The 26,343-nt window shown below is 40.5% G+C and overlaps 1 protein-coding gene across 12 annotated transcripts in view; it reads right to left on the bottom strand.

Moving 5' to 3' along the window:
- The window catches only part of TMCC1 (transmembrane and coiled-coil domain family 1), a 255,494-nt gene that overhangs the window by 14,316 nt on the left and 214,835 nt on the right, over nucleotides 1-26,343 (bottom strand). For all 12 annotated transcript variants that reach the window (XM_050781655.1, XM_050781652.1, XM_050781651.1 and 9 more), the window contains one exon: nucleotides 10,369-11,303. In XM_050781655.1, the coding sequence (XP_050637612.1) occupies nucleotides 10,369-11,303 (935 nt within the window). The remainder of the gene's footprint in view (nucleotides 1-10,368; nucleotides 11,304-26,343) is intronic.

The following is a 26,343-nucleotide window of genomic DNA, read 5'->3' as shown; positions in this document are numbered from 1 at the left end:
CACTCCATCCTCCTCAATCCTAGATACAAGCCTCTCTTACTTCTTATTTCATACATCTAGGCTCCTGCCATTTCCCTGGCTCAAGTTTGCCAGATAATTCAAATAGTTCCATGCACTGGCCTGTTCCAAACTTTCCTTTGTATTGGTAAAACTATCCTACCTATGTATGTGTGTGAGGAAAGGTGTCTCAAGTAATTTTTATTTTTTTATGTTAGAGATAGAGTCTCACTATGTTGTCCATGCTGGAGTGCAGTGGTTATTCAGAGGCATAATCATGGTGCACTGCAGCCTCAAACTCCTGGGCTCAAGTGATCCTCCCATCTCAGCCTCCTAAGTAGCTGGGACTACAGACCTGTGCCACTGTGCCCAGCTCAAGTAAATTTTATCTAATTTTTTCAAATCTCCAGAAAGTTATATAGAAACTGCTAATCCTCATCATGCTGTTACAGAAAATAAAGTCCTTTAGAAGTTGAACAATTTATTCACAGTTACATGGGAAATTAACAGCAAGTTCTCCTCAAGCTGAGTCTTCCCAAATAAGAAAATATAATATAACTATTGTTCCCAGAGATAACGTTTTGTTAGCAAGTAGCTAAATAGCAAAGCAGCATTTGGGTAAGTAGAATGATCTCAGCAGATGAAACAGACAAACATGGAGATCAATCTGGGCAACATAGCAAAACCCCGCCTTTACAAAAAATACAAAAATTAGCTGTGCATGGTGGCACGCACTTGCAGTCCCAGCTACTCAGGAGGCTGAGGTGGGAGGATCACTTGATCCCAAGAGGTCAAGGCTGCAGTGAGCCGAGACTGTGTCACTGCCCTCCAGTCTGGGTGACTGAGCAAGACCCTGTCTCAAACGAACAGCAAAACCCACAAACAAAAACAGGAGGCCCAGAAGGATGCAGCGACTCCCTAGCTAGTAGTGAGGTTTAGTAAGCATCTGAACCAATTGGCTCGTGCCTGTTATTAGATCACTGTCTTTAAAAAAATTTTTCTACTGGGCAAATTGCTTGACCCCAGGAGTTTGAGACCAGCTTGGGCAACACGGTGAAACCCTGTCTCTAATAAACATACAAAAAAAATCAGGTTGGTGTGGTGGCATGCGCCTGTAGTCCCAGCTACTCGGGAGGCTGAGGTGAGAGGACTGCTTCAGCATGGAAGGCAGAGGTTGCAGTGAGCTGAGATTGTGCCACTGCACTCCAGCCTGGGTCACAGAGTAAGACCCTGTCTCAAAGAGAAGACAAAAAATTCTGCATTGTTAATCAAATGCAAATAACCAAAGGAAAAAAACACCTGTATTCTAGTTCCCACTGACTTCCCACTATCCCCATTACTAATATAATAATCTTCTTGTAATACTTTATATTCTAGCGTTTACTTCCTTTCTAAATTCTAAAATGGAGAAACCAGGTATAAACACCTCTATCTTCTCATTAAATATTAACACCAAATCAAAGAGTGGGGGGCAGGAAGGGAAGATATATGTTTTATAGACTTTCATATGTGAAAGTCTTGGGTTTTTTTTAAACCAAGAACTCTGCTTTAAGGAATTTTAACCCCTTTACAGGATGCTAACTACAACTCTCCAGACACAAAGCCGGGCAGGGGAGATGGTGGGTGGGTGGGAAGTTCTTAATCATACAAGTACAGTTATGCCTCACTTAATTATGGGGACACATCTTGAGAAATGAGTTATTAGGCTATTTCATCACTGTGTGAACACCATACAGTGTACTGACACAAATCTAGATAGTACAGCCTATGATACAGTTAGGCTGTATGGTACAGTCAATTGTTCCTAGGCTACAAAGTTGTATAGCAGGTTACTGTACCATAGGCAACTGCAGACAACTGTAATACAATAGTGTTTGTGTATCTAGACATATCTAAACATAGAAAAGGCACAGTAAAAATATGGCATTACAGGCTTGGTAGTGCGTGCCTGTAATCCCAGCTGCTCGGAGGCTGAGGCACGAGAATTGCTTGAAACCGTGAGGCAGAGGTTTCAGTGAGCCGAGATTGCACCACTGCACTCCAGCCTGGGCAAGAGTGAGACTCCGTCTCAAAAAAACAAACAAAACAAAAACAGCATTATAAACTTATGAAACAACTGTCTCATATGCTGTTGATCAAAATGTCATTATTCAGCACACGTGATTTTCGCTGGTAAATGATGTTCATGCACCTCTGCTTGGATTACAAGTAGCATGAGATTAATAATCTTATTTTAAGGATTTTAACTCAAGGTCCTTCCTAAATTGTTATAACCCAAAGAAAACCTGGACACTTAAATATGGCATGAGCTTAACTATCAGCAAACAGAAAGCCTTTGCACTGTAAGATTATTTTTTCTAAAAGCAAGTATCGTATTTTGGTAGATGAAATTCATCCCCCACTGGAAGCAAAACCTGTTCTATCTACAAAGTATTAAACACATCAAGATTTTGTTGTAGTTAAATAATTCATAAATAAATACTAAACTTGAAAGTGTTTTGGGCACTAGATCAACACAGTAGTCACCTTCCTAGATCAGAGATAAGCCAGTGGCCCTTTGTGTCAAATTACTGATGAATGGGAGCCTGGGTGAGTGCACAGCCTGGGAATGCTTTGACCTAAAGCATTCCTCTTTGGGTTTGGCTCAAAAGTTTGGAGCCTCTGAGAACCAATGTGCTTCCCTAGTTCAGCAATAGGTCACTAGCGCAGGATGGCTGAAGAAACTTGTAGAGCAGGTATTGAGAGAAACAGGAAGAACCAGTCCCAGGAAAAACACCCACAGGCAACTATGGGAGAAGAATGGACTATTTCCCAAATGCATACCAGAGACCCAAAAGAGCTTCTGCCAGTGTTTAATCAGAGTAGACAGACACAGCTGGGGTAGGGAGTATGCCTTGTGGAGGGGGTTTGAATAGATTCCTAGCTGAATTGGGGAGAGTGGATTTTTTTCTCCTTACCTTTTGTTACCTTTTTTTGTGTTGAAGCCTGAGAAGAGGCTAAAAAACACTGAACTAGCCTTCAGCTGAAAAGGGGAAAAGATATCAGTCCCCCGCAATATTTCAAGGGTAGGCAATGAATTATCTTAAAGACAAGAACACAGTAAATATCTAAATAATACAGGGAATAAATAAAAACTAGAGGGGCTTTCTGGGCAACTTGCAGACTTGGTAATGACAGCTTTCTAACACTCTGGCACAACCTAGATCTTTGTATTCCCCTAGAAAAAATGGAGGAGGAGGAAGCATTTGTTGAGCTCCTACTCTAAACCAAACATCACACTAGGTACTTCCATATATGTTATCTCCTTTAATAATTTCAACAAGCATGTACAATAAATCTCATTTTGTTTTTACAAAGGGAGAAACTGAGGCTCAGATGAGTTATGTAATCTACTCAGATCTGGCAAGCAAATTCAAGTTTGCCCACTCCAAGGAATTAATTAATTAATCCCCTCCATTTCTCTTTAGTGGCTAAACTGGGATGAGCTCACCTATAAATCTCTTTTATGGAAGATTGTATATGTCATAAGAATATTTCCTAATTGGGATTTTGCTTCTCTTATAAATGAAGGGCTAATTTGATTCAGTATCCTCATTTTCTATTTCAAACTTATTGTCCAAATCTAGCCTACATATCCTCTGGAGGTTCTCAGATCACTTTTCAGCTGACAGGTCTCACATGTAGAATAAAGGGGCTAAAACAGCTACCTCTGAGCATACATCTGTCTTATGTCCAATGATGGTCAAATCAACTAAAATTATATTTAAACAACCATTTGTTTAGTTAGAACTCTAATAGCCTGTGCCTAATTGGGTCAGCCTAGTTACTAACTGTTCTACTGCATGTGAAGACTGCTCAGGGTGACTGTCTCCTTCTGTATTTTTGCTCTTATGACTCAGTGCAATTTAAAATATCCCTGGGTTTAATACAAACATTCTCAGAAGCCGATTTCCAAAGGACAGTAATCCCCTTCAAATACAAGCTTTCAAAATGGCATTAATGCTCATCAACACCTGGGGGGTTTTTAGCCTGCCCTACATGACACTGCTTTATACAGGCTACAGTAGCTCAGTAGGATTCCAGGCCAGATCCCCTAAGAAAAAAACTACCAAAGAAACCAGCAAAATTCTCAATTAATGTTTTCCTAGCTGTCTCTTATTTTCAGTACATTCTGCCACAGCTGAACTTTTTCTTTCGGTAGCCCATTAATATATTTACACTCACTACAGGAACAGAACTAATCCTCAGTTTCTAGCAGCAAATTAAATACATGTAAAACCATTTTACTGTGTGGCCTGGCAAAAGTCACTTTATCTTTCTGAGCTTCAGTGTTCTCATCTGTAAATGAGATTAATCTATATATCTAAGGGTCCCTTCTACTTCTGAAGTACTGTGAACCCAGCTGCCACTAACAAACATGGGATGAAGAAACTAACTGGACAAGAATCTGAAGTCATCACTTAAAAAAATTTCTAAACTTTGTCTCCTGCCTTCCCCAAATACATGATCTCATTCATAACTGAATGCACAATAGTAAAACTCAATACCTAGTCACTAGTCAAAGGTTGAGGTGGAGTTCAGATCCAAGCTCTGCTACAATGGCTTCCTGGGTTAAGTGCAAGTGGGCAATGAAAAAATACTGTTATCAGTCATGGTTACAATTATGTGGGTGAAGAGAGAGAGACTGTGCTCGCTCTATAGGCTTTGGAATTCTTCTGATTATTCCAGAGTTAAGCGGATGGTCTTGGGCAACTATCTTCACCTGGAGCTACTCACTTGGGTAGACAGCAATGGAAACACATTAAGCGAAGGACATTATTGAGAAGGGACTCTGAGAAGGGGAAATAATGACTGGAGTAGGAGTACGGATTTCCTTAAGAAGGTTTCACCTATTTATTTACACTGCTGTAGTGGCCTAGGAAACTTTCCAGAGCTTCCATATTCATAGAATTTTTATAAAATATGTTAAAAACAGTGACTCAACTTTTAGTAAACATTTACTTCAACTTGGGATAGGCCTAATGCCCAATGCATCTAATGCTTCAGGGAGCTAGACTTTCAACCACATATATTTCAGGATGGAGCTTTGAAAAAAAATCATCCTGGTATGAAAATAACACTGAATTTGAAGTCAGACAAAACTGGGTTTTGAATCCTGGATTTACCACTTACTGAGTGACCTCTGGCAACTTGTAAAACCCCACTGAGCTTCAATTTCCTCATCTTTAAAATGGGAATAATACAATTTACCTGTAGGGCCTACTGTGAGGATTGGCAAATGTACGTAAAGCATCTAGCACTAGGCACATCACAGGAGTTTAATACTGTTAGTGGTAGTGGACTTGTCACCATCATCATCAAATAACAAACAGCAACACTGTGCATGGCCTCCCTCTCATCAACTCAGATACTAGTAAAATAAACTAAAGGGTAGAAAAAAATGTATCTTGAGCATCCATGCATGCATTAACTGGTTCTTGGTCACAGAAGGATCTGTGAAGTCCATCCACAGCCTACTTTCTTCCTACACAAAAAGCAAAGCCTGCAACAGAGCAGAAGTAGAATTAGTAAAGAAAGGCTGCTGCCGGCAGCTCACTAACAGTGTGGAGAAGAAATGGAAAGGAGAAAAAACTATAAAAAAAGCAGACGAACTAAGAAAAGGCTAGGGCCATTTACTGTAGAGGCACATAAATGGACATCTTCAGTAACCTGAGAGTATCACTCTAAGCTGAATACTACTGTATCTAAGCTCTTTCCATTAAGTTAGATTCAGTGTACTTTGTAAAAGAAGGCAGAGAAATTTTCCCAAAATGCTTAAAATGTGAAAAGTTTCAGTGCTTAAAATAGGTTTCTGGCTGGGCGTGGTGGCTCATGTCTGTAATCCCAGCATTTTGGTAGGCTGAAGTGGGTGGATCGCCCAAGGTCAGGAGTTTGAGACCAGCCTGGCCAACATGGTGAAACCCCCGCCTCTATTAAAAATACAAAAAATTAGTTGAGTGTGGTGGCAGACACCTGTCCTGTAATCCCAGCTACTGGGGAGGCTAAGGCAGGAGAATCGCTTGAATCCAGGAGGCGGAGGTTGCAGCGAGGCAAGATCGTACCACTGCACTCCAGCCTGGGAAACAAGAGTGAAACTGTCTCCAAAAACAAAAAGAAAGAAAGAAAGAAAATATATTTCAAAGCCAGGCATGGTGGCATGCACCTGCAGTCCCAGCTACTAAGGAGGCTGAGGTGGAAGTATTGCTTGAGCCCAGGAGTTCAAGACCAGCAGGGCAACATAACAAGACCCTGACCCTTTTTTTTTTTTTTTTTTTTTTTTTGAGACGGAGTCTCGCTCTGTTGCCCAGGCTGGAGTGCAGTGGCCGGATCTCAGCTCACTGCAAGCTCTGCCTCCCGGGTTCAGGCCATTCTTCTGCCTCAGCCTCCCGAGTAGCTGGGACTACAGGCGTCCACCACCTCGCCCGGCTAGTTTTTTGTATTTTTTTAGTAGAGACGGGGTTTCACCGTGTCAGCCAGGATGGTCTCGATCTCCTGACCTGGTGATCCGCCCGTCTCGGCCTCCCAAAGTGCTGGGATTACAGGCTTGAGCCACCGCGCCCGGCCTCTTTTTTTTTTTTTTTTGAGACAGAGTCTTACTCTGTCACCCAGGATGGAGTGCAGTGGTGTTATCTCAGCTCACTGCAACCTCCACCTCCTGGATTCAAGCAATTCTCCTGTCTCAGCCTCCCCAGTAGCTGGGACTACAGGTGCATGCCACCATGCCTGGCTAATTTTTTTTGTATTTTTAGTAGAGATGGGGTTTCACGGTGTTAGCCAGGATGGTCTTGATCTTCTGACCTCGTGATCCACCCACCTTAGCCTCCCAAAGTGCTGGGATTACAGGCGTGAGCCACTGCGCCTGTCCAGCAAGACCCTGACTCTTAAAAAAAAAAAAAAAAAAAAAAAAAAGACTTCAATTTGTAGAAAAATTTTATTTATGTGAAAGCATTCAAAGATCAACAAAATTTAGATGAACATGTTTACTGTATAAAGCCATATATAATGGAGGAGAAATCTCTATCTGCTTTATACAGGGAATTATTGGAACAACAAAAACAAAGTAAAATAGTTATGAATTTTCCACTCCCTTTCTTGAGGAAAAAAAGGGATTTCTTTCTTCAAGATTATGTTTTAAGGAAAAATCATTCTAAAGCTGAAATGGAAAAACAAAACAAGTCAGATTACATATTATGTCTTCTCCTTGCCCCCTGGTTTTAACTCTCTTTTTGAAAATTCAAGTTTTCTTTATTCTGTCTTCATTCCATAAAACTAGCCATTTACCTACTAGGAAGAATCCAAAGTGCAATGAAAGAAATGTACAGCTCATTACCTCCTAAGTGGCTTGAACTTAATTCTTCTAATGAGGTGTTAATGAGCAGCTAACGTTCTGTTCTATTATGTCTCTGACTTACACTAAATGGATTCAAAGGTGGCACTATGAGAGACCTGTTTCTGATTTTCTCGTATCTTGACTTTCTACATCTTGACATGAAGTGATAACAAGCTCTATATGAATTTTAAGCTCTGGGGCAATTTAAAAACTGCAAGGTATCCACTCAAAATTGAGGAGTTGGCGGGGTATGGTGACTCATACCTGTAATCCCAGCACTTTGGGAGGCCAAGGAGGGCAGATCACTGGAATCCTGGAGCCCAGGAGTTCAAGACCAGCCTGGGCAATATAGTGAGACCTTGTCTCTACAAAAAAATTAAAAAACGAGCCAAGCATGGTGGTTCACACCTGTAGTCCCAGCTACTCAGGAGGTTGAGATGGGAGGATCACTTGAACCCAGGAGGTGGAGGCTGCAGTGAGCCAAGATCGCGCCACTGCACTCCAGCATGGGCAATAAATTGAGACCCTGTCTCAAAACCAATCTAAAACAAAAACAAAACAGAGGAGTCAAAGCAGGCAGTTTTGTGTGGTTTTTAAAAAATTTTTTAACTGACTGTGGAATGTCTTCGTGTTCTAAGTGGGGTTAACAGCAGCTGTCCCCCTAACATCAGTAGAGCACTATGGGGCCAGGCACTGAGCTATGTGCTTTAACCAAATAATTTCATTTTAATGTCACAATAATCTTATAAAGAACGATTACTATTTCTATGTTATGGATGGGTATACCAAGACTTAGAGAATTGAAGAAACCTTGCCCAGGCTTCCAAGGTTAGTAAGTGGAAGAACTGGAATTTGAACTTGGGAGTTAGGTTTAATATGGTACAAAGAACCAGTGTTTTACTTTTTGAGTCCATTTGAATATCTGTTATATCACTAATTGAATAAGACACTGTCTTCTCAGTATACTAAAGAATTTATTTTTATTTGACGCGGAGTTTTACGCTTGTTGCCCAGGCTGGAGTATGATGGCACAATCTCGGCTCACTGCAACCTCCACCTCCTGGGTTCGAGTGATTCTCCTGTCTCAGCCTCCTGAGTAGCTGGGATTACAGGCATGCGCGACCATGCCCAGCTAATTTTGTATTTTTAGTAGAGACAAGGTTTCTCCATGTTGGTCAGGCTGGTATCGAGTTTCTGACCTTGGGTGATCCACCCTCCTCAGCCTCCCAAACTGCTGGGATTACAGGCATGAGCTGCTGTGCCCTGCCATACTAAAGAATTTATAAAACACTTAAATAAAAATAGTAATGTACAGTATTTGCTTTTAGAACTTTATTACTCCCTCCCACATTCACTTCTCTGGTCTTCTCCCTTGAAGTCTTAAGTTAGAATTGAAGAACAAAAGAGTAAGAAAAGAGGCAGGCTGAATTACTGATTAGCGTTTTCACCATCTGAAAAGAACGTGCTGCTGTAACTCTTCTTAGAGATAATTTATACATGTGAACAATTTGTTTCAGACCCTAAGATTACCTTATAAAAGCAAACTTTTAAAAACACTTATTTATTTATTTATTTATTTATTTATTTATTTTTGAGACGGAGTCTCGCTCTGTCGCCCAGGCTGGAGTGCAGTGGCGGGATCTTAGCTCACTGCAAGCTCCGCCTCCCGGGTTCAGGCCATTCTCCTGCCTCAGCCTCCTGAGTAGCTGGGACTACAGGCGCCCGCCACCTCACCTGGCTAGTTTTTTTGTATTTTTTAGTAGAGACGGGGTTTCACCGTGTTAGCCAGGATGGTCTCGATCTCCTGACCTCGTGATCCGCCCGTCTCGGCCTCCCAAAGTGCTGGGATTACAGGCTTGAGCCACCGCGCCCGGCCAAAACACTTATTTTTAAAAGGTGAAAGGGATATTAAAAGATTATCTGTTCAACTCCTGATATTACAGTAGAAATACTGAGGATTTCCTCTAGTTAATAATTGGGACAGGGCCAGAACCCAGGTCCTTCAAGGCCTAACTTGACCTGTAGCTCCTGTAAGACTAGTCCTCAATTTGCAGCACTAGGTGGCCTGTCTCTGGCTAACAAAGTTTGGATCTATCCATAGATTATTTTATTTATTTTTTTTGAGACGGAGTTTTGCTCTTTGTTGCCCAGGCTGGAGTGCAATGGTGAGATCTCGGCTCACTGCAACCTTCACCTCCCGGGGTTCAAGCGATTCTCCTGCCTCAGTGTCCCGAGTAGCTGGGATTACAGGCATGCACCACCATGCTCGGATAATTTTGTATTCTTAGTAGAGATGGGGTTTCTCCATGTTGGTCAGGCGAGAATATTATTTCTCTCTGCATGTGAAGGTAACAAGGAGAAAGGACACATATTCAGAGTATAGCCAAGAGTGGTCTAATAGAATATGTCGTGTAATATGAAACACAAAAACGAGACCAGCTTCTACCTTTAACAGAGACTATGATTCAAAGCACTTAACCCTTTGAGAATTTTCTAACTCCTGTAGAACCATTTCATGTTTAAGTCCACTCTCATTCAAACACTTGTCAATTCATAATAAAGATAACATTCTTATTTGGATTTGTTTCCAGTCTAATCTTTCTATACCAAGTTACTCAGATAAGTGTGTTTAAGGCCAAATACCTATAGAAGTCACTACATTTTGCTTGGCTGATATCTTCACAGTTCTAAGAATTACAGATCTTTTGAATTTAATGTAGTACAGTTACAGGCTGCAATGATTGTGTAGTTTTGTTAATTATAAATAAATAGGTGAAATACTTTAGAAAGCTTGGACTTCATTTTAAAGTTCTAAACTGGCGTGAAAGACTGGAGAGTTACAGCAATGCTGCATCAGGAACTCATGTGGATGTCTTATGACATATCAAAAGTGCTCTGGACACTCTAGAGAAAGACAAAGACTTTAAAAAGTCATTTCCCCATATCTAAAGGGAGGGGAACCCTACACAAATAATTTCAGATATTAATTCCACGTGACTTACCTATATCGCTCCTCCTGTAGGGTCTGCATTATTAAGGAATAGTCCCTCTGATAATGTTCCTTAAGAGTCTCAAAGGATTCCTCTAGTCTGGCCTGGGTTTCCCGGATCTCCTGGATCTCATGTAGTAGTGCATCAAATCCTGAGCTCTGCATGTCCAGGGTGTTTGTTTTGGAGCTGGATGCTCCTACAGCGATGCCCCCTGTGGTGCTGTTGGCTCCCACTGAGCCTGAAGTGGCACTAGAACAATCTTCTTCACTACCATATTTTGGGCTAGACTGAAAGTTCGAAATCACTCCCAAAGCCTTCCCCGCATCATCCACTTGCCCTTCCTCTAAAGAGTCCTTCAGGTTGGGGATGTTGTCTGCACTGCCAAATTTGTTCCGAATGAGTGAGGCAATCTCTCTTGGCTTTGAGACTACAGCGCCTGCTGCTGAATGGGTGGCTTGGGAGAAGCTGGAAAACCCACCTTTGACACTATCCACCACACCTTCACTGAAGCCAGTCACCTTTGCTCCCACATCCTTCAGACCCTGGTGCATGTCCCTGAAGACATCCTTTGGCTGCCGGGGGATCCCATTCTGCTCCACCTCTCTGAGCTTCCTGTGGTAGTGCTCAAGTTTCTTTTGCAGCTGGAGGATAGTTTGGGCCGATTTCTGGTTCTTCTTCTCAAAGACCTGCTTGATGCGGGCAGCCTGCTGTTTGTCTGCGCTGTTGGCAAGCTTCAAGTATTCAGCAACGTTGTCGTCCCGGGCTGTTTGTGCAATCTTGATTTGTTCTGTGAGCTTCAGGATCTTCTGCTGCAGGTGAGCAATGGCAGCCTTTGTGCGCTGAGGGTCTGGTGTTCCATCCACAGAGTCTGTGTGGATGCTGCCATCGGTACTGGAGGCCACTGCACTGGACGTTTGGGCAAGGCTGCTTACTTCCAACCGTTCGATCTAGTGTAAAAACAAGAGGTAGATGTTAGAAGCCCAAGAGGACTACGTCTCCAAAATCAATGGGCCAAAATGTATTGTAAATGTATCTACTCTCAAATCTCAGTAGATAAACGGACCTATAATTCCCCCTTGTCCTATGCAAGCCCTGTCCCCCTCTTGTATAATGTCCTCATACAAGTATACTTTAAGCAAAACAGATATATGAAAAAAGATCTGCACAAGATATAAGCTGGCAGATTCTTCCTTTGCTAGAGGATTTTTCAGTGTTTCTTCACACAATAACACTCCCTTAGTGGGTTTAAAGTATGAAGTAATTCACTTTCTTTACACATAATTTTTATTCAGAAGAACATCTATGTAAAACAAGTTGTATCTCCATTCCAATATAATCATATGAAAACCCTTTTGGTGTTCAGACATCTCTGTAATTCTGATCCACACTTATAGATTATGGTCACCTAAAAATGTTGGCAAGAATAGGTATGTTACTGGCTAGATATAAAAATGCAATTTTTATCACAATGATTTTTATCCAAATCATGTCAAGGGTGATGGATCATTCTATATATTCTAAGGGCACTTAAGTGGCAGCTGGAGATGGTTGGAGGCAAGATGGGAGGGTACTGCTGAAGGTGGCAAAGATGAATGTTACCAAATCAAAGGTGATAACCCTGAGCAAGAAAACTTGAAAACTCAGGGACAGGAACAGTAAGAGCTAAGTTAACAAGTCAGGGACAAAGGTCAGGTCTTTTGGAGCCCAAATTTTGTGACTTTTATTCAGTAAAAGGTTTTTGTTAGGCAAGGGACTCCAAAGCACATATACTTTAACCCTTTCATGTGGGTGAGAATCATTCAAAGGAGTTGAAGAAAAAGACAAGATACTCAGATTTAAAAGCATAAATGTTCACTCTTCAACATAGTTAGTTAAATCTGGGGAGGTCAAGTTTCCCAAATTCAGGAGAAAAAAATCCTTTAGTAGGTCATCCCTGGGTGTGGCTTGTGGTGGTAAATTTGAGTAGTGCCCAAAGAAGAAGGCTCTAGAAACTGTTCTTGGCCAGGCACAGTGGCTCATGTCTATACTGCCAGTGCTTTGGGAGGCCAAAGGAGAAGGATCACTTGAGGCCAAGAGTTTAAGACCATCCTGGGCAACACAGTGAGACCCCCCTCTCTACCCAGTTTTTTTTTTTTTTTTTTTTTAATTAGACAGGTATGGTGGCACACACCTGTAGTCCCAGCTAGTAGGGAAGCTGAGGTGGGAGGATCACTTGAGCCCAGTAGTTCCAGGCTGCAGTGAGCTATGATCGCACCACTGCACTCCAGTCTGAGTGACAGAGCGAGACCCTGTCTCTAAAAATAACAAAACAAAACTGCTCTCTGTTAAGCAGTAACAGAGTAATGAGTAATGAGTAATAAAATAACCTTCTTAGGGCAATAAAAATCCCCAGTACAAGTGCCAAATTACAATCCTTTTCTTGGTTCCCATATTAATCTGTACCAGGTAACAATTTGCTAGAAAGAACTATATACAAGGTTACCTTCTTCCTCATATTTTCATGACAATAATGCAGGAAGTTTGAAATATTTATGAAATGCCAATAACTAACCTAGGGATAACATCTTCTTTTTTTCATCTGGGATGTATTACCTCAGTTTGCCATCTGAGCAGTAGCTATGCTGATCTCTGAGCCATAAAACACATTTAGTTCATTACTGAATTCAATATATTACCACTGATGTGAATAAAAACATTACTTTCTTTCTAGATGAACAAATGAGAAATACTGTGCATTTAAATAAAATCAAAAGAGAACTTAATACTGAAATTAATGACAAAATAACGTTATGCTCCACTAGTTAATAAAAGAGAATATCCGGAATAGTTACTAGCACAATAACTGTTTTGTGTCACTTCTTCCTTCTGCCCAATTCATCTTTTGGTGCATGCTAACAAGCAGTGGAATGGCCAGACACAGCAGAAGGGAGTGTCTGCAGAAGGGAACTCTGCAGAGTTCCCTTAACCAAGAGTTCCAGATAACCAAGGTGCCAAGAGTTGCAACAAGAGCTCCTGGAAATCCACTTTATTCAGTGCCCAATGTCTTCTAGGTTGTACAAGGTTCTAATTGTTACATTTTCTTTCTGAATGAGATTTCAGATCCTTGACCTTGATGAGTATTTATGTTTAATAATTAAGCTCAAAATATACCACAATATAAAGGAAAGCAAACATAAGAATGTCACTAGATCCAAGACTCTAAGCTTCTGCATGCTCTAGTTATCCCTCTCTTAGGTTCTCTGATATTAATATGAATATTTACATGCAATCTGTAGACTAAAGAAGTGTAACTATGGCCAGGCACAGTGGCTCACACCTGTAATCTCAGCACTTTGGGAGGCCAAGGTGGGAGGATCGCTTGAGCCCAGGAGTTTGAGAACAGCCTGGGTAACATGGCGAAATCCCGTATCTACAAAAAATTTAAAAATTAGCTGGGCATGGTGGCACATGCCTGGAGTCCCAGCTGCTCAGGAGGCTGAGGTGGGAGGATAGCTTGAACCTGGGAGGCAGAGTTTGCAATGAGCCATGATTGTATTTGATTATATCTCTAAAATGGAAAAAAAAAAAAAAATCTCTACACTAAACTTTCAACATATAGTCACATGCTGCATTATGACATTTCAGTCAATGATGGACTGCATATACAACAGTGGTTCCATAAGACTATAATACCAGATTTTTGCTGTACCTTTTCTGTTTAGCTATGTTTAGATACACAAGCACCACTGTGGTACACTGCCTACAGTATTCAGTACAGTAACCTGCTGTACAGGTTTGTAACCTAGAAGCAATAGGCTATACCACATAGCCTAGGCGTTATACCATCTAGGTTTATGTAAGCACACTCATTGATGTTCGCACTTTGACAAAACTCCCTAACTGCATTCCTCAGAATGTATCCCCATGTTTACAAGTGAACACATTTCAGATGTGATTTTATTTCCTTATGTAGTAACTGAAGAGATAAACTAGGCTGTCTATAATCTGACTTCTGTCCTACTTGGGCTGTTTGGAGCCATAGTATGTCCTGGCTCCTATTCAGAATCATCAACATGCCTGCAAGAGTATAGCTGATAGAACCCAAGGTCTTCAGCCTCTAAAAAAAACTAACCCATAGCTTCAGCAGTAAGGTAGTCTAACACTGAAACCATGAATCACTGGACTACTGGAACTCCTCCCAATTCTGGCAGAAACAATTTTTTTTACAGGAGGGAGAAAATGGGAAATAAGGGGAGGGGAAGAGAGGAGAATGATGGAGAGAAAGAGAGGGAAGAAGAGAGGAAAAAACCAGAGAAGAGGACGAAGAAGAGTGGGGTGCAGAGGGAGAGCAAAGGAGGAAAGAAAGAGAAAGTTACATTGGATTACAGAATCACAGGACGGGGAGAACAGCTGCGATATATTCTGAGTTAGGAACAAAGTCCTTAAAGGGGAAGTCCATGCTCTAGGCATTAATACTTAGCACTTAGCTATGAGTTATGAAGGCACCAACTGAAAAGTGGTTCCCTTTTTCAACAGCCTTTGCTGGCATATTATTAGGCTGTCCATACATAAAATTAGATTTCTCCTCTTTTTTTTTTTTTTTTTTTTTGAGACAGAGTTTTGCTTTTGTTGCCCAGGCTGGCGTGCAGAGGCGTGACCTCAGCTCACTGCAACCTCTGCCTCCCGGCTTCAAGTGATTCTCCTGTCTCAGTCTCCTGAGTAGATGGGATTACAGGTGCGCGCCACCACACCCGGCTAATTTTTTCATATTTTTAGTAGAAACGGGGTTTCTACTACCATGTTGGCCAGGCTGGTCTCAAACTTCTGACCCCAGGTGATCCGCCCGCCTCCCAAAGTGCTGGGATTACAGGCGTGAGCCACTGTGCCCGCCATAAAATTAGATTTCTAACTCACTCCAGATAGACAATTAAATCCCAAATGTAAAAGGCAAAATTTAAAAACCTTTCAAAGGCAGCATTGGAAAATAAGGAAGGCTTTTCTTAAACATTCAAGGAAAGGTACAAATCCAAAAAATAAGATTATTGAATCTGGCTCCATATAGAATAGTAGTGAAGCATAGATTCTGGCATAAATGGCTTGGGTTCAAATCTGGCTTTGCTACTAGCAAGTTATGTACACAAGTTAACCTCTGCATCTATTTGTCAACTCTAAAACTGTTAAATGCTAATGCTCACTTTAGAAGACAATTATGAGGATGAAATGGGTCAACAAATATAAAAGGGCTTACAACAGTACCTGGCACTGAGTAAGTTGCTAGCACTGTTTTTGTATCATGAAAGTGGTTCTTTTAAAAAATTTAAATATTAAGAGATCCTAGAATATATTCCCTTCCAAGATCTTTCTACATTTCAGGCATGAACAAGAGATATGTAAAGGGTCTGAACCAAAGGAATAATGTAATTCAACACTACAATAAAAGTAATATAGTCACCTATGCTAGATATAGTTGGCCTCGTGGCTATACACTTGGCTAGCTAACCTTCCAATTTTAAAAACATTACAGATGTTGTTATCCCTGATTTACAAATGACTTGATTGCCTCCCACCACCAGTTATTACAAGGCAGTATGAAGAAAGCAGCAGCAGTCCCAGCTACTCAACAGGGTGTCTTTTTCTGACCATATCCTGAGGGGCTTTTGTACTCTCCTGTCAGAGTCCAGAGTATCAGTGTAGCAAATACTGCACATTCATAACTCATGTTAGAATTTGTAATTAATTTGTATAGAAAAAGGTAAAAATCAGTCAGTTAAATATATTTTGACTATTTATTATATGCAAGGCAATGTGCTAAAAAGCTAAGGATATGGTCAGAAGCCAGAATTCTGATCTGTTGCTGTAACAGACTATACTGCTTTGTCTGCATTGTATCTTTTACTATTAAGAGAGAGTTTGTCAGACTTAAATTTATCTATTAACTGATCTGAATTAGTTGACAGAAAACAACCCAAGAGAAAATCTAAACAGCAACACCTCAAAATACAGATTAATCAGGGCAGAGTGGTACCATTTAGAGCACAGTATTTAACTCAGCTTTGCTACTTAGCTCTGTCTACTTTCTCTAAGTAGATGAAAGTGTCAGAACACAACAGCACCCAGCTTTGAGAATAATCACGTGTAAAGGCAATGTGGTGGAAAGGGCACTGACAAGAATAAAAAGACCTAGGTTCAAACCTAGCTTTATCACCTTACAAGCTGTGTGGTTTTGGGTCATCTACTTGTTCTCTTTCAACCTTAGTTGTCTCGTCTATACAAGAGGGTTATCACTTTCTAGAGAGATGTTTTTGAAAAAATGTTAAAGATGTATTAAGTCAGATGATGCATGCCAAACATGGTAAACTAATTAATTACCTTCTTCCATCACTTAACCTGGCCTGTACATTCATTACTCAAAATCCAAATATCTATTTGTAACTAGAAAAAAATTAATAAATTGGCTGGGTGTGGTGGCATGCCTGTAATCCCAGCACTTTGGAAGGCCGAGATGGGCAGATCACTTGTGTTCAGGAGTTCGAGACTAGCCTGGGCAACACGGCGAAACCCCGTCTCTTAAAAAAAAAAAAAAAAAAAAAAATTAGCCGGGTGTGGTGATGCATGTGTGTAGTTCCAGCTACTCAGGAGGCTGAGGTCGGGGGAAGATTCCTTGAGCCCGGGAGGTCAAGGCTTCAGTGAGCTGAGATTGTGCCACTGCACTCCAGCCTGGGTGACAGGGTCTCCAAAAAAAGAATAGTGACTCAGGCTATAATATTCAACAATCATTCTCACAAGACTTTAGAATGAAGTATATTATATATGATTAGTCTGAAGTCTGTTAATGTGGGAAAATGTCAAAAATTTTCTATTTTCTGAGCATGTGCTAACCAGGAAAAGGAGAAGGTAACAAAAAAGGTGCTTTTATTACTGAGAATTAAAAAAATATGTATTAATATTCATGTGCAGAAAAGCCAATGTGACTACAGAACTGTCATCAATAAGTTCTCCTTTACAAGTTAATTCCTGCTACAAATACTTCAATGATACAGTGTCATTAAAACAAAGTATTTCTTAGCCTTAGCTTAATTCTATTTATTTCAAGCAATTGTGATAAGATGAAATTCTAAAGTAATGAAGGAATCCAAAATGCTCAATAGGGTCTATGATAATCTGGCTCTCCCTGAGCTGGTTGTCATGACTTGTTAGGAAGCTTGTGAAGAGTAGAGGCTCCAAGGAAGAGCTGTTCGAACGATATACCCCTAATCCCATGTTAGGCCTAATTACTTTTCTTACTCTTAAAAATAATTTATTGGCTGATGAATTCTAAAGGTACACCACTAGCCCGCACTTCCTTTAATACTAGACTCATATATCTAACTACCTACTTAGTATCTCTACTTGCATGTTCAACAGTCAGTTCATTTTTTATTTGTTTTTGAGACAGAGTCTCGCTGTCACCCAGGCTGGGGTGCAGTAGCATGATCTTGGCTCACTGCAACCTCTGCCTCCTGGGTTTAAGCGATTCTCGTGCCTCAGCCTCCCAAATAGCTGGGATTATAGGCGTGTGCCACCACACCTGTCTAATTTTTAGTGGAGGAGGGGTTTTGCCATGTTGGCCAGGCTGGTCTCGAACTCCTGGCCTCAAGTGATCCACCCGCCTTGGACTCCCAAAGTGCTGGGATTACAGGCATGAGCCACCATGTCTGGCCAATTCTTTTTTTTTCTCATATACTGTATATCCAGTTAACAACATTAATAATCATAGTTGCTAATACATATAGTATACTTGCTATGTGCTAATAAGCACTGTTCTAAATCCTTGGCATGTACATTGTTTAATTGTTTTTTTTTTTTCGAGATGGAGTCTCACTCTGTCACCCAGGCTGGAGTGCAGTGGCATAATCTCGGCTCACTGCAACCTCTGCCCTCCGAGTTCAAGCAATTCTTCTGCCTCAGCCTCCTGAGTAACTGGGATTACAGGTGAGGGCCACCATGCCTGGCTTATTTTTTGTATTTTTAGTAGAGACAAGGTTTCACCATCTTGGCCAGGCTGGTCTTGAACTCCTGACCTCATGATCCACTTGCCTCAGCCTCCCAAAGTGCTAGGATTACAGGCATGAGCCACTGCGCTTGGCCTCATTGTTTAATTCTGCACAGTAACACTATGGGATGGGTATTATTACTTATCCTAATTTCATGGCTAAGAAAACCAAATCATAGGGAATTTAAGTTGTTCGAGATCACAAATTAAAGAAGTGCCAGACTCAATGTTTGAACCCAGATAGTCTAGCTACAGAGTCTGTGTTATTACCCACTATGTATATACCATGTTGTCCCAGCAATGCAACAGTCTCCTATAACTGCAATAATATTTTTATAATTATCTGCAGAGCAGCCAGAGTAGTTGTTTTAAAAAGTTAAGTCAGATCACAACACTCTTTTTATACCTTTGACTTTCCAGTGGCTCTCTATCTCAGTCAGGGTAAAAGCCAAAGTTCTTACAATGGCCATGATCTACACCTGCACCACTACATCCCATAACCTCCCTGACTTCATCTCTTACTAGTCATCCCTTTACTCCACTGCCACCAGCTACAGTGGCCTCCCCTGTTGTTCCTGGAACATGAGAGACAGGTACCCACGTCAGGGCTTTTCACTCAGTGAGTGTTCCTTCTTTCTGGAGTGCTCTTCCCTCAGACAACTGCACGGCTTGCGCCGTAACCTCCTTTAAGTCTTTGTTTCTATGTCACCTTAGCAGGGAGGACTTCTCTGACTGCCTTATTTATTTATTTATTGACGGAGTCTTGCTCTGTCATCCAGGCTGGAGTGCAGTGGCGTGACCTCGGCTCGCTGCAACCTCCGCCTCCAGGGTTTAAGTGATTCTTCTGCCGTAGCCTTCCGAGAAGCTGGGACTACAGGTGCGCACCACCACGCCTGGCTAATTTTTGTATTTTTAGTAGAGATGGGTTTCACCATATTGGCCAGGCTGGTCTTGAACTCCCGACCTTGTGATCTGCCCGCCTTGGCCTCCCAAAGTGCTGGGATTACAGGCATGAGCCACCACGCCCGGCCTGCCTTATTTAAAATTGCAAATTTTGGTTCCACTATGAACTTTCTGTTTTCTTTCTTGACTTCATTTTTCTACATAGAACTTTTTACCTTTTGACATATATTTTTACATTTCGTAAAAAACTAGAATATAAGGCTCATGAAAGTAGATATTTTTGTGTTTTGTCCACTTTTGTTTCTCTAACAACTAAAACTGTGCATGGCACTTAGCAGCTATTCAAATATTTGTTGAATGAATACAATTTCCTATTCTCTTATTGATTCAGAGTATTTTTTGGGTGTGCTATGTTCCACTCTTTCATTAGAATCTGAAGTGTTTCCATTTATTGTATCACCAAGAAATCTTAACAAGCTTATTTATAACTTCTTCATCTGTGTTATAACAGGATCTTACTGCATCAGAGATTGACTTTTAAAAGCTTCCCAAAGTACCTTATCTTCACACATTAAAATCAGACATTTTATAATTTTTTAAAAAGCTTAGAGTTCATTTATAGTCTTGCATGAATTGCCCTAATATACTTTAGTATTCTCCTCTTGTTTTATTCAAAACATGTGTTAAATGCCCAAAATTATTTTTCTGTGAACTACATGAATATTTCTACTCCTTAGATAGACAGACATTTTCTGAGATTATGAAAGTGGAAGTCTCAATCTGGTTTATGTGTAAACATGATGATGATAGTAGCAAAGGTAATAGTAGTAACTGAGTGCTTACTATGAACCTGGTACAAATCTAAATGCTTTGCTTACATTAACTTGGTTAATCCTCAAAACAGACCTCGGAGATACATACTATTTTAATCTCCATTTTATGGCTGAAGAAATTGAATCAGGAGAAGTTAGGTGACTTGTCCAAGGTCACATAGCCAATAAGCAGCAGAGTCAGGATTTGAACTCAGAGGACTAGGCTTCAGAGTCCTTGCTATTCATTACATCGCTTGTCATAAGTCATAACCACTACCACTTGAGCAGCAGAATAGGGAGGCATTGATGATTTTTACAAAGTTAGACTCTGGGCCAGGTGTGGTGGCTCATGCCTGTAATCCCAGCACTTTGGAGGCTGAGGCAGGTGAATTATTTGAGGTCAGGAGTTCGAGACTAGCCTGGCCAACATGGTGAAACCCTGTCTCTACTAAAAATACAAAAATTAGCTAGGCATGGTGGTGCACGTCTATAACCTGAGCTACTTGGGAGACTGAGGCACGAGAATTGCTTGAACCGGGGGGTGGAGGTTGCAGTGAGCTGATGGCGCCACTGCACTCCAGCCTAGGTGATACAGCAAGACTCTGTCTAAAAAAAAAAAAAAATTTAGACTCTGAATGGGAATCCCACATATGTGATTGCATCCTTCTTCCTAAAATGTGTTAACTATGTACATGCAAAGTATGAAGCAAGGTGCTATAGGAGATATGATGATGGTAGTGATACAGCACTGTTCAAAAGCAGCATATACGATGGGAGGTGGAGAGAGAAGGTCAAATAATTTGTTTTAATATGTAAAATGTGTATATTATAATATTTATGGCATTTTCCAAACATCTATGGGGATTCAGAAAAAAGAAATACCTGGTTTGAGATGGGGTGACTAAGAAGTTTTATAAAGCAGATGGTATTTTTGCTGCACCTCAAAATGGAATTCTGACAGACTTATAAAAAGGGTCATTTCCAAGAGGGCAGAAAAATTCTACATATTTTATAAAGCAGTAAATAATATAGTTTGGTCAATATTTAGGGAAAGTATAGTAATACTCACGGTTTGAATTTATTTTAATTTAAATAACCTTCCTTTACTATCTAACTTGCTAGGAGTTTATAAAGACTGATAAATAGTCAATTTTTTTTTTTTCATTAGGGAACTAACATTACCAGAGCTATGTACTTAGAAGCTTAATCTGGTATCCATGAGTAAATGAAATGGAGTACACAGGTTGCTGGGTATGAGGCCAGGTAGGAAGCTATAATAACCATAAGCGACTAGAACACATTGCCAATAGAAATGAGGAAGAGGGGACCAGGTGCGGTGGCTCACGTCTGTAATCTCAGAACTTTGGGAGGCCGAGATGAGTGGATCACTTGACGTCAGGGGTTCGAGACCAGCCTGGCCAACATGGTAAAACCCCATCTTTACTAAAATTACAAAAATTAGCAGGGCATGGTGGTGCACACCTGTAATCCCAGCTACTTGGGAGGCTGAGGCAGGAGGATCACTTGAACCTGGGAGATGGAGGGTGTAGTGAGCTGAGATTGTACCACCGCACTCCAGCCTGGGCAACAGAATGAGACTTTGTCTCAAAAAAAAAAAATTAAAAAAAATAAATAAATAAAGTAAAAATAAAGAAATGAGAAAGGGAGAGGCCAGAAAAGCCCTAGGTGTTGCTACTTTTGGAGGTTCCGTGCACATATAAAACATATAAAATGTCCTCATATTAAATATAATTTTTAACTGAAAACTCAAGTTTTTCTGTTATTTTGCACTGGCTGCCATCCTGATCCTCTGCTCTGCCAGGAACATGGGCCTGCTGTCAAATTATCTGACAAATTATCTGGAAACAACTACCTTATTTTTAGAGATAGGGTCTTGCTATGGATGCCAAGGCTCAAGTGCAGTGGCTATTCATGGGCGTGATCATTGTGCACTGCAGCTTCAAACTCTTGGCCTCAAGCAAGTCTCCCACATCAGCCTCCGGAGTAGCTGGGACTACAGACCCATGCCACCATGTCTGGCTACATATAACTTTATTCTTGATATTTATCATGAAGAAGTAAGAAAATATAAACTACAAATTGTTTTCAAATGAAATACTCGAATAATGTTAAATATAACAATTAAAACTGACAGTTGCATTTTGCAACTGTCATTAAATATTTATTAAGATTTTAGGCCGGGCGCGGTGGCTCAAGCCTGTAATCCCAGCACTTTGGGAGGCCAAGACGGGCGGATCACGAGGTCAGGAGATCGAGACCATCCTGGCTAACACGGTGAAACCCCGTCTCTAATAAAAAATACAAAAAAAAAAAAAAAAAAAAAAACTAGCCGGGTGAGGTGGCGGGTGCCTGTAGTCCCAGCTACTCGGGAGGCTGAGGCAGGAGAATGACGTGAACCCGGGAGGCGGAGCTTGCAGTGAGCCGAGATCTGGCCATTGCACTCCAGCCTGGGTGACACAGCAAGACTCCGTCTCAAAAAAAAAAAAAAAAAAAAAAAGATTTTAAACTTCTCCTGTTTATATTTTAGATAATAGGGTTTCTCTAGGCCCTTAAAGAGCCCAGCCCCCTGCCTCCCTGAGCCTACAGTGCCTGCTGGATATAGCAGTTCTGTGGATTTAACTGTGATACCCTCTCTAAGCTTCAGACTCTGTGCTACATAGATGACTCTCTCTGTCTCTAGGTTTAAATTCTCAATCGCCTAATGGCTATTTCTACATGAATATCCTTCTGTGTTTCCCCTGACAAATCAAAATCTGTCTCAAACTAAGCATTCAATGTCCTCACCTCTCTTTCAAAAATACCTGTATCTTTATAAACCTGTTTTCATCCTTTTTCCAGTAATGAAGAGTAAAAGCATCTTTCTGATCTTTTCCCCTTCTTGCCAAAGTTTTTCTTTTTCTTTCTTTCTTTCTTTTTTTTTTGAGACAGAGTTTCGCTCTTGTTGCCCAGACTGGAGTGCAATGGCACGATCTCGGCTCACTGCAACCTCCACCTCCCGGGTTCAACCGATTATCCTGCCTCAGACTCCTGAGTAGCTGGGATTACAGGCATGTGCCACCGCGCCCGGCTAATTTTGTATTTTTAGTAGAGACGGGTTTCTCCACGTTGGTCAGGCTGGTCTCGAACTCTGGACCTCGGGTGATCTGCCCGCCTTGGCCTCCCAAAGTGCTGGGATTACAGGCATGAGCCACCATGCCCGGCCCTTGCCAAAGTTTTTAAGCAGCTTCTAAGTTCTACTGTTTTTGCTTTTATAACACTGCATGCCAATCCTCTTCATGCCAACCATAGGTGATCAGAGTATTATCTAAACGGTCTCCTTTTTTTCCATTCTACCTTGTACACCACTGGTCTATGAGTATTCCAAGACTAGATTTGTCTTTTTCTAACTTGCTTTCCCTAGTGTCTAGTACACAGATTTTAACTAAACATCTGTTAAATGAATAGTTAGATTCACATTACATTTCCTCAAATACTGTTGTAAACTGTATTTTTCTAGATCTACCTCTGCTTTGATGAGACTATCAATACCTTTCTAGTGCCTTTCATATTAACATTCCATTATTTTCCTTAAAAGGCAAACTAAGATTATTTTAAGGAAATGGCAAAGGAGGTAAATGATGAAATTAGCAGTAGTGACTTTAGAGAGGCAAGACAGCAGAGTGGAAAGAGTGTAAGTATTAGAGTTAAGCACAGCTGGAACTTGAAGCCTAGTTCTAAAACCTACTTATCCTGGCAATTTAACTAGTGAGTTCATTTTCTCATTTTTTAAACGGAGGATAGCAATACCCCTCTTGCAGGATTGAACTGAGAAAATACACATAAATTCCTTAGTAAATGCCTGAAACCTAAAAGTCCCCCAAAGTAGCTACTAATATTAAGTTACAGAGTACTGTTTAGGTTTTTCCGTAAATATTTCTTTGAAGAATTCTATGTTTGTATTAGTCCAAAGCTTTGAGATAAGACCAAAATGACACTGCCTTAAATATACTGAGATGTTATTCTGAGACCTAAGTAAACAGCAAATCTTTACCTAACAAAACCTCACATATATGTGTATATGTATGTGTTTGTGTATACACACACATACACACGATAGAGGTTTCTACCTACTGGAAAAATGACCAATGACTAGAACACTGTAATTAGCAACTCTGATATGGAAAATAATAGTACTATCCTTGTCCTTGAGGATTTCATTTAAATATCTTCCCAATACTAGAGATGCCATTTCTCCCCTAAATTGCTTATGATCTGTTCCTGGAACAAGCACAAATGAATTTAACTTGATAAAGAAACAGCATAGCCACTTCCAAATCTAGAAGATAGGCCAAATTCACAAAAATCCAGTAACCCCACTTAAAATTTTTCAAGAATGACATTTCGTTTTTGGAAAGGGAAATAAATACATCAGATTGTTATTTACATGATCTGATATCTGAGAAATCCCTTAAATGCCATTTTTGGGAAATCGCAAAATTAGCTGGGCATGTTTGGCACCTAACCATATTATCTCATTAATCCAGTGAGGCAGGCACTATTCTAATTTTCTACATGAAAAATCTGGCTCAGAGGCTAACTCAAGCCTTTAATTTCAAATTGTGAGCTCTCTATTGTATAGTACACCCATGTCTCATCTTTGAGAGATTGTAGTTCTAGCATTACTTGGTTACCTGTAACTGAATACAAATTATTTTTCTACATGTTAATAGGTTTTTAATTCTTTATTTTGTTTTTCATAGATTTAGGGGATACAAATGCAGTGTTGTTACATGGATATATTGTACAGAGGTGAGCTCTGGGCTTTTAGTATACCTATCACCTGAATAGTGAACACTGTGCCCAACAGGTAATTTTCAACCCCCCACTGTCCCCCCACCATCTGCCCTCCTTCCTTTTGGAGTCCCCAGTGTCTATTACTCCCCTGAATAAAAATTATTTTAAGAGAAATTTATTTAAACAGACATGACAGGTTATTCTTACACTCTTGATAAAATCTCAACAGATCAAGTTTCTGTCCATTAAAAAATATAAAATCTTCGGCAAGGGATACTCCAGGGTGTTATCTTTCCTAAAATCTGTACTTAATTTTGAGAACACAGTTGCTTTTTGTACAACAGAATAAAGCAGATACACTGATAAACTTGGTGTAAATGCCTGCTGTATATATTGTCTCTAATATCATAAGAATGTCATTAATTTTTAAAGATCCTGGAAATAAATTAAGGATATCTATGACAAATTGTAAAAAGTTGCTTAAATATGTAAACGGTATGGACTTCAGAGGCTTGTCTAGTTGTTCCAGGTTTTTAAATAGAGGTATCTGTAACTCCTAAAAGGGCTAATAAATCAATAAAACTTGGACTCCAAAAGACTGAGAATCAATGCATACCAGTCTTAAGTGAGATAATAAGAACATTCAGCTATTCAAAGACTTCCGAAAAGGCAAGTGGAATGCTTAAGCCTCTGTGAGGGAATTACTTAAATGGCAAGGATCCAATCTTCATAATTTGTTTATGCATTTCTATACTCTGTTGATGCAGGAGTCGGGGAGAATGGGAGAGACTACGGGCAGTACCATCCCTCCAGGTTGCACTAGGAAATGCCTGGGGGCATTTCTCCTGCAATATACTCTCAACAATTACCTGATTTTATTTTATTTTATTTTATTTTTTTGAGACGGAGTCTTGCTCTGTTGCCCAGGCTGGAGTGCAGTGGCCAGATCTCAGCTCACTGCAAGCTCCTCCTCCAGGGTTTACGCCATTCTCCTGCCTCAGCCTCCCGAGTAGCTGGGACTACAGGCGCCCACCACCTCGCCCAGCTAGTTTTTTTTTGTATTTTTTTTAGTAGAGACGGGGTTTCACCGTGTTAGCCAGGATGGTCTCGATCTCCTGACCTCGTGATCCGCCCGTCTCAGCCTCCCAAAGTGCTGCTATTACAGGCTTGAGCCACTGCGCCCGGCAACAATTACCTGATTTTAAATGCCAACAAGGACCTCACTGAAAAATACTACATGGATTCTGGACTTACTCCAGAAAAATAGGAAAAGAGGAGACACAGAGAACAAGATGAGTTGTGGATGTCCTTTCCTGCCTTAGCCAATTCTTTCACATGTGATGAGCAATGGAAAGATTTCAGTTTTACTGATAAATTACAAATAAAGTAAAAGTAGGAACGTATATGATAAAAGGGACAGATTCAGGAATTCTGCATATGAAAGGAAAAATATTTTCTGCTTTGTAT

Source organism: Macaca thibetana, chromosome 2 (assembly GCF_024542745.1).
Source record: "Macaca thibetana thibetana isolate TM-01 chromosome 2, ASM2454274v1, whole genome shotgun sequence".
Lineage (NCBI taxonomy): Eukaryota > Metazoa > Chordata > Mammalia > Primates > Cercopithecidae > Macaca > Macaca thibetana.
Note: the sequence above shows the minus strand (reverse complement) of the source record. Positions and strands in the feature narration are given on the sequence as shown.